Source organism: Humulus lupulus, chromosome 2 (genome assembly GCF_963169125.1).
Source record: "Humulus lupulus chromosome 2, drHumLupu1.1, whole genome shotgun sequence".
Lineage (NCBI taxonomy): Eukaryota > Viridiplantae > Streptophyta > Magnoliopsida > Rosales > Cannabaceae > Humulus > Humulus lupulus.
In genome coordinates, this window is record NC_084794.1 from 82,243,134 (window position 1) to 82,252,114 (window position 8,981).

The 8,981-nt window shown below is 44.3% G+C and overlaps 2 protein-coding genes and 1 pseudogene across 2 annotated transcripts; all 3 read right to left on the bottom strand.

The window, feature by feature from the left end:
- Positions 1–887: 887 nt before the first annotated feature.
- Positions 888–1,685, bottom strand: LOC133818116 (cytochrome c oxidase subunit 3). Its single transcript, XM_062250825.1, is given in 1 exon segment — positions 888–1,685. A coding segment is annotated over 1 exon segment (798 nt).
- Positions 1,686–2,199: 514 nt separating this feature from the next.
- On the bottom strand, positions 2,200–2,756 carry LOC133818117 (putative ATP synthase protein YMF19). The gene has a single exon (XM_062250826.1). The coding sequence runs from the start codon at positions 2,726–2,728 to the stop codon at positions 2,249–2,251; it is 480 nt and encodes a 159-aa protein (XP_062106810.1). The 5' UTR covers positions 2,729–2,756; the 3' UTR covers positions 2,200–2,248.
- A 30-nt stretch (positions 2,757–2,786) lies between these two features.
- LOC133818115 (uncharacterized) lies at positions 2,787–4,834 on the bottom strand (annotated as a pseudogene).
- Positions 4,835–8,981: the final 4,147 nt, after the last annotated feature.

Consider the following 8,981-nt stretch of genomic DNA (forward strand, 5'->3'; position numbering starts at 1 on the left):
AAGGTCTTGTCCCCTTATTAGTAGTCGAAGTGTAGGCCGGGTAATTTACGAGAAAACTTTTAACATGTGCATCGGAATAGTCGAACATGTTTAATAAGCGTTAGTCGACCTCCGGAGGACAACAATTTTCTTTTCCAACCTGAGATTCTCTTTTTCATTTTCTCCAATAGAGGAAGGCAATGCTCTCTCTTTATTCTCTTGGGGGACAAGGGAACATCCGGGTACTTTTTTATAGGAAAACTACCTTTTTTGATTCCTCTTCAATGATTTGGAATTTCTGCGAGGAGCTCTGTTCGCATGACGCAAGCCTCTGTCTATGTATCGACTATCGGGCCCATAACAACACTCAAAATAAAAAAGGAGCCTGTGCCACTCATCGCAGACTTTTTGATCAATTAGGTGCGGGAAGGTATTTCACCAAGTTGGATTGGCGAGCGGGGCCGTGAAGGAAACGGCAAAACGAGGGTTCCAAACCTTTATTGAAGAAAGAGCTCTTGCTTCCAACTCAAAATAGAACAGAACGTTCCTTCCGCAACGCAAGGCCGATATGTTTCGTAGCAGCCAAGGATGAGTTCGATCCATTAGGTTCTTCGATTTGTTCAGAAAAAAAACGAGAGACAAGAAAACATCTTTGATTACGATTAAAAGGAACAATCTCAAATAGACAAAGATCCAATTTCGGGTCATTTCTTGGTGAACATAATCTGCCATAATCTCTTCGATCCCTTCATTTATGTGATAGAATAAAGAGAGATTTAGTAGGAAAGTGGAAGAGACTTTTTTGTATATGATAATCAAAGGGAGTAGGAAAGCAGCAGTAATTCTTTGGAAAAGCCCGGTTCTCTTTGTCTTCGAGCTTTCATTACTCAATCCACTGTTTCGTTCCTTCATATACCTCCCCACCAATAGATAGAGACAAATAGGAATAACCAAACCACGTCTACAAAATGCCAGTACCATGCAGCTGCTTCAAAGCCAACGTGATGCTCCTTGGTCAGATGACCAAGATATTGGCGAATACCACATATGATCAAGAAAAGAGTACCGATAATCACATGAAAACCATGAAAGCCAGTTGCTAAGAAAAAGGTAGAACCATAAATACTATCCAAAATAGTGAAGGGTGCTTGATAATATTCCATTCCTTGAAAGCCTGTGAATACTAGAGCCAGTAAAACGGTAGCTACTAAAGCGTAAACTGCTCGTTTTTCCTTCCCCGCGAGTATAGCATGATGAGCCCAAGTTACGGAAGCTCCGGATGAAAGGAGAATTAGGGTATTAAGAAAAGGGATTTCCCAAGGATCTAAAACCCCAATCCCTTTTGGGGGCCAAATACCTCCGATCTCTACCGTAGGTGCCAAAGAAGAATAAAAAAAAGCCCAAAAAAAAGCAAAAAAGAACATAACCTCCGATACGATGAACAGAAGAAAACCATATCGAAGTCCTAATTGTACGACTTTGGCATGATGTCCTTCCAACGTGGATTCACGTAGAACATCGCGCCACCATACGAACATTGTATATAAGATAAATATGATGCCCAAACTGAGAAGTGTTGCACCCCCTTAAAATGAGTGCATGTACATCACACCTCCTACGGTGGTTGCCAAAGCTCCGAGTGAACCCGAAATAGGCCATGGACTTGGATCTACCAAATGATAAGAATGCCTTTGAGATTCAATCATAAACCACTTTTGCCTCGGTTGTATGTAAACCCCCCCTTCACCCCCATCCCCTAAAGTGGTAAAGAAGGGCTTCTAATTTTTTTTTCTATCTGACAGGACAAACAAATAGGAAGGGATGGTTCTTTCATTGCATTGATAGAAGTCTAACTAGAAAAAGATCTCTCTATTACTTTGAGAAGAGAATCGTTGGTTTGACCGACGAACTACGTGGGAAAATGGACCTTCTTTGATTTTCAGCGGAAAGTAACAATTTTATTCAGTTCGGTTTCGGAAAACTTGCAGGTCGCGGATTAGTGCGTTCTGCGCCGCCGGCGGCCTAAAATCAAAGGCGCAGGTTTCTCTCTCTGGTTAAGACTGCATTCATTTATTCAACTTGACACGTGTAGGAAGACATGGGCCTTTCACCCATCCCAGAAAAACCAAAAATCCAAAAACGCCTATCACAGACGTTCGTTCTCGAATTCCTTTATAAATGAAAAGTAAGAACGAATTCTTATGTTTCTCAGTCAAAAACTTTTTCATTTGTTAGAAAGTTTTCTTGTAGTTTCCGCTTCATAATGAGATTAAAAAATGATGCTTCCTTGGCCGTGTAGAACATGGATTAGTATTATGTCATTCCTACAAGTGATCCCCCATCCAGGATTGGAAGAAGTGCTATATGAGGACTTCGAGATCAAATAGAATATGTTTCTTTCCATTCCTCGTGAGCCACTTATATCTCCGAAACAGGAGATCAAAGTTCTTTTCCTCCTTTTTCCCAATAAGTCGACGGCGTTACACCATTGGGATACTTCGAATAAACTAGAGTACATATAGGATACACCGGTGCTAAAACCTTTTATCAAGAGATCTTCCAAACGGTTAGGGTCGTTGCTCCGGATGTTGTTCCCCCGGTGTGAAACCAGTTGGTTTCGTAGTTTTAGAATTCTGTTGATCCCAAGTACTCCATCTCCATCATTGCATATGAAAATATAGAAAGTAAAGAAGAAAAGGCATAACCAGAAGAATTGTGTAAAATAAGTGAATTTATCCAGTTGAGGCATTCTTGTTGATTGAGAAAAAATGAATCCCTCCAGACAGCTTAACTCCGTAAAGCTTGTAGGAGTAGTGAAGAATTATAGTGAGTTGTGGTTGGTTGTTGACCAACGGAAAGATGCACAAACGAAAAAGGGCGACTTCATAAAAAGCAATCAAAGCGCTCAGAAAACAGCGGACCTGTCTGTATAGGGCGACCCCCTATAAAAAAGGGAGAGAGCGCCAGAACGGCGTCAAGGGTATCCCCTATTTCTTTTTCTCTCTAGAAAAGAGTGAAAGTAGGGTTCTAAACCTCGCTCTCAAGACTGTCGAAGACTCCAAAAATTTTTCAAAATGAAAATTATCATTGAAAAACAAGTTCCAGAGGCATCTTCCATTCATATCGATTTGGGTTTTTCCGCACCATATTTTGATCTGCCTCTTCTTCGATCCGGAATTCCCAGCAAATCTTTGACTCCTCGAATACAATGGGATTTCACACCTGGCAAATCTTTCACTCTACCTCCTCTTATTAACACCATAGAATTTTCCTGCGAATTATGACCTTCGCCCGGAATGTGAGCAAATATATCATGTCGATTGCTCAACCGTACTTTGGCTATCTTACGTGGAGCTGAATTAGGTTTTTTTGGTGTTCTCGTTGAAACACGCCGGCGTACTCCTTGCTTCTGGGGACATTGATCCGAAGCTCGAGTACGGTCCGTGCGCCATTTTTCTTCTCTACCATGACGAATCAATTGATGTAATGTAGGCATCGCTCTTTCCTTTGTCATTCCCCCCGATTTTAGCCCTATCACTAGTGATTACTCCCGATCCGAAGCACCCCTTTTCCATTCATAGAGAGATCCAATCGTCAAAATCAATAAAAAGGCCATCATGGACCAAGATCCAAACAGATCAATCTTGTTGAGAGGTACTGCCCAAGGAAAGGAAAAGGTTACTTCCGGATCAAGGATAATAAATAAAATTGAAACAAGATAAAATCGTATATCGAAATGACTTCTGGCATCACCGAAAGGATCGAAACCACATTCGTAGGCCGACAATTTTTCTGGATAGGTTGAACTATTGGAAGCAAATGGAAAAGGAACACCGAGTGGGATCAAAGAAACTAGCAGACTGATCACTAAATAGATACAAATAGGTGCAAATTCTGACATCAACACAGCCCACTTGGTTCTTTCGCTCCTTGCTCGCGGAGCGGCATACCGGAAAAAAATCAAGAAGAAACTTCTGCAACCTTTTTTAACTAAAAAGAGGGGGCGATTGGGGGATAGGGGGGCTTTTAGCCCCTTGACGAGACTGAAGGTCGACGGTGCCATCTTTCTCTTTACACCGACGACACTCCACTGGAGGATATTGCACCTCGAGACTATTTCCCCTCCAGCTGTTAGTTATTCTAATGGGTACGTTAAAACGCTTATTATACGAATAAGCCTGCTGTGATTTTATTGTGTGCTCCACGCCTGCACACAAATAAAAACCCAAAAAAGAATAAACAATACTAGAAATTAAATAAAAGTTCCTGTCCACAGATAAAAATTTATCTAGGGCTAGGGTGAGGCTGGGAGGTTTGCGAAACACTCCGCCGACACCGATGTCGCCAGCAAGTTTCATGCTCTCTCGATGATCGGGTTCTGCCCCCGAGATTGGATTGAAGCATGTTGGTGGTGAATGAGGATTTCGAACTCACTGTGTTAAGTATAAAATTTCGAGCCCTCAATCTGTTGGGCCCTTCGTGGCCCCGTTAGCTGGCTTGCCAATAGACTCACCCGCCTTCCAACTGTCAACAGGAAAGGCCCGCGACGAATGACCCGTTCATCCTTTTCTAAAGTAGTTGTCTGAATAAGCGAGCTTCCGCATTTCAAAGGGGAGAAGGGCCTCTCTGTCATAGGCGGGCGGAGGTGTCGCCTGGGATGAAGCGCTACTTCACTGCACTTATGTTATTTGTTGAGGGACAACGGAAATGAAAAAGCGAGATAGGGGGTCTGGGGGAGGCCCCCATAATATGAGTACTCTTTCAGTCAAGTAATAGGCCTTAGAGCCTTTAGGAATCCATGCCTTAAAAGGGCTCTAGCAGGCCTCTCTGTAGGCATTAAAAGAAGAGAAGGCCAGTCCTTCAGCCAGAGGTCATAGTGATCCTGTCCTTTCAATAGTTAAAGGCACACAAGAGAATCGCTTGGGAAAGAAGGGCTTCTTGAATGCCCAGAGGGAGCTGCTATAGAATCAGCCCTCACTCTCTTTCATTTCCTCCTTTTCTAGTTAGTGCGTAGTGGGAATAGCCCTTCATCGACACGGGAAGAGAGCTTTAAGCAACCGGATTACCCCTTTCCTTAATGAAGGCAGTGAGCTCGGTTCAGGAACTTTCCTTCGACGCTGGGTAAGGCAAGGAAGTGATTTAGCACCATTAATGATGTAGGGCATGGGGTCGAAAGCAAGGCAGTCAAACCAACTCTCAAACGAGCTCCCGGTGGTTCATTCATCTGACCATATACTAGAGCTACTTCAGCAAGGAGTGCTGTTGTGACAGTGCCGGGAGCGTGAAGTGACGTCAACAAAGTAACACCCAGATCGGGGCTTTTAGTCAGAACGGAAGTACGAAGGACTGTCGAAGGACGAGTCTTGTTCTTTCCAAGAGTGCTTAGTAGCCGGTTGAGAGCCATGGCAGATGTGTAAATAACCTGGTTGGCGAAAAGCTGAACTCGACCAAGTATTCGTATTGGTCGACATGCACAACGTCGTATCTGAAGGTGCATGATTTGTGGGGAAGTCACGGGTGGCACATAAACAGTCTCACCTAGAAAGCCAGATTTGAGACTAGCGTGTGGAAACAGAAGGCTGAGAGAGCCAACTACGTCCTAAAGTAAAGATGATCGTGACGAAGAAGATGATCGGTCATATCAAGGACGCGAAATCGCCGAGTCAGGCATGGAATGCGCTGGAAATCTTGTTCAATCAGGCGATTGATAACGAAGCTGTCGCTATTAGTTAGAGAAGCGGCTAGGAAGAGGAGGAAGCAATATGTCAGGTCAATCGCAGCATACTTCGGGGGAGTAAAGGAGCTGTGCTTTCAGTGTGAGCAGCTGGACGGAGAAAGCAAGTATTCATAGGCCAAGAGGGTACGCATCATCCTCAACGGAGTCAGGCCTGAACACGACAATGTGCGTGCTTTGCTTCAATCCAAGCACGTGACGTTCCAGCATCCCTGTCGCTCGTTTTCAATATGTAGTAGAATGAGGAGAATCTGCTGAGAATGAGAGGGATTCGGCTACGAAGTGACGTGGGGCCGTCATCACGAGACCAGACCATGTTATCGTCTTCAGGTTCAGGTAAGAAGGAAAGAGGAAAATGACATAAGAATAAAAAAGGGAAATCTGTCAAGAAAGGCGACAACCTGCACGGGAGTGGCGCTGGAAACCAAAGAAGCGGTGGATACCAGCAACAGCGCCAGATGCCAAAGTCGCAACCAAGGAAGAGCGGGGCATGCTTCAAGAGTTAGCATTACCTTGCTTTTAGTCTTCTTTTTTTTTTGAAGAGAACACATCAGGTTTGGTCTTGGAATGCCATGCTAACACCATGCTTAGCAAACAATGCTAGGACCGATCTTAAAACATCATGCCATGGGGGCTTCAAAGCCGGCTACATTCTTTCTCCGAGAAGCCTGTTATAGAGCATAGCCAAACCCGCGAGGGAAGGGGGTCGGGGACGTCAAAGCTGTCAAGCAAAGAACCTTTGCTGCAGGAAGAGGGTGATGGGAGCCTTGTTCGGTATCAGGATTGGTGATGTTTCGGAAGCCAAAGTGGATGGCACAGTAGTAGAGATTAAAATAAAAGCATCACTCTCCCATTTCTATCATGATCGAAAATAGACCGCATGAGTGACATTGGTCCTTGTGGTGAAATGTCAGACCGTGGGGCTTTCTCGGGTGCTGCAATCACATAACAGCAGCAGTCCCTGCCATAAGCCCTGCTATGGTTGTATCTGATGGGAAAATCCACCACGAGCATTAGCCTTAACCGAGCCCAAGGTCTCTCGAGCCTCATCATTTCACAGTCATGCTGATGACGGATAAAAACCTCCTCTTCGGCAGACAAGTTGCGGCAGCGGAGGTACTTAAGGGCCTGTAGCAGTTTTTGCACTGTGAAGTTCCTGGGATTGGCATGTTCATCCGTGTAGCTCGGCACACCATAAAGAGGTGACAGCTGCATCATCATGGTGGTTGGAGGTCGAAAGAGCATGGATTCGTCATTAGCAGCTCCGGTAACAACGGCGGTTCTTTTCTTTCTCCTTCGTAAGAGCGAGCTTTGCGCCCTTCGCAGCTGCCTCATTTGCAGCAAGCTTTGGCAGCATCGTTTCTTTCCACGTGAGATGCAAGACTTTCATGGAGTTCCCTCTCTTTCTTTGGCAAACGGTTTGTGCCATGATGAACATGATTTCATTGCACCATATTTAAATCTTTATCTCCACGCTGGACGTGGTTTTCTTTAGTAACAAGGCTTGTTCAAACAAAAAAAAGGGAGGTACTACGTGAACTATTGATTTGAAAGCGCAATCCGGGCTAATATGTCAAAGCGGTCATCTGCGGCAAAGACTTCTGTAACTGTGGACAAAGGCTGTGCCTAAATTGATTTCTTTTTTTTATTGTAAATAGAGCTACTTTCCCTCTTCTGCCTTCTGTCTCCTGTCCTTAAGTATTCGTATACCGGTAATAAGTCCGTAGGCCTTAGTTAGCCAGCTTATAGGAAGTGAAGGTAGCATGGCTATAGCATGGGCATGCAATCGCTTGTTAGCGAATTTCTATCTGTAACGGTAGGAGCATTAGTAAACCATCTGTCGCAGTAGCCTTCTCTGTATCACTCCTTTACTTATCAAGCCTTGACTTTGATCAATTTCCTCCAACAAGCTCTTTCAAGTCTTTGAGCTAAGCCTTCCCGCTCTACTGGAAACTCTCCAATATCAGGATCAGGTAAGGCGAAGCTCTCTTGTAAGGGTCGATAGGCAGGCGCTTTTAGCCCTATTCTATTTAGGGCTTTTTTTAATTAACCCTATCTGGAATACATTTTTTTTTCTTAGTTTTTATTATTAGCATTTTTAGGAACGTTTTAGCAAACTAATCATCTGCTATTTCAACAGACTTTTTTCGATTCCCCGATTAATAGATATAAAAATATCTTCTACTTGATAGTCTTCTTCTCGTCTAGCCTTCCCTGACTCATCGTCTTGTCTTAAGCCGGGAATTCTATTTTAATAGATAGTAAATGAGCCGTGAAGTCGGCGGAACAGAAATCTATGTTGGGGATGGAATGAGTTCAATTCCTCTCTATCCGGAAGTAGGGAATCCCGTGCTTGCATATCCCGCTTTTGAGACAGACCATCGCTGATAAAGGTTGAATCTACTATTGCCTGCCGGGTCATTCAATCTATCTCATTCCCCCGGTTTAGCTCCCGACTGGAGGTAGAGGGGCAAGGCATTAGGGATAGCTGCTTTCGTCTCCAGTAATGGATGGAGAAGGTGGTAGTGCAATATTTCGGAGTCGCCGTAATGGAAGAACTTTTTGCTTGGTTGTCTGGCCCTCTTCACCGATCTCCTAGCCCTACGAATCAAACATCTCCGGGCATCTGGTTTCAAAGAGAGATTGGTTAGTCGCCTTCTGTTCATTCTTACCCCTAACTACCGGACCCCATTGGTTAAGTTGGGGCAGGAATAGCTATCGGGCTACGATCACAGGCCGGGCCGACCCTCCATTATTCTAGTCCAGTTGGAGAGAGAAAAGTCCCATCCGTTCAAGAAATCGAAGAGAAATGGAAGGCTTAAATCCAAAAAAGTACGGAGGCATGATCCACTAAAAAAATGGGTAAGCCCGGTGGTGCAAATCGAGCCTAGCCAACAACCAACAGCAGCTTCTAGGGATAATAGGAGCTCCAGTTGCTCCAACCGTTCTAGTGGACCGGTCGAAGCCAGCAGCAATGAATACCCTGTGCCAGTTGTGCGAAGTCAACCATCCCTCTTTTTTTTCTTATCCAATGGTTGGTGATCAATTAAATCCCTTTCTCAAAAAAAAAGAAAGGTGGACACACATTAGATCCACCTTGTTCACTTCAATCCAAACAGCAATGGCCCTCGCGGATTTCTCCTGCGGCTCATACATAAGTTATCTGGTCCCCCCTATCAACAGCTATCCCTTTGGCCGCCTCTACCCTATGTAATATATCTTTTTTTCCGCCTGCACCGCATTCGCTATGTGTTCTACGCCTTCTATG

Coding starts and splice junctions, on each gene's coding strand:
- LOC133818117 (XM_062250826.1), bottom strand. CDS start 2,728: ATGCCTCAACTGGATAAATTCACTTATTTTACACAATTCTTCTGGTTA.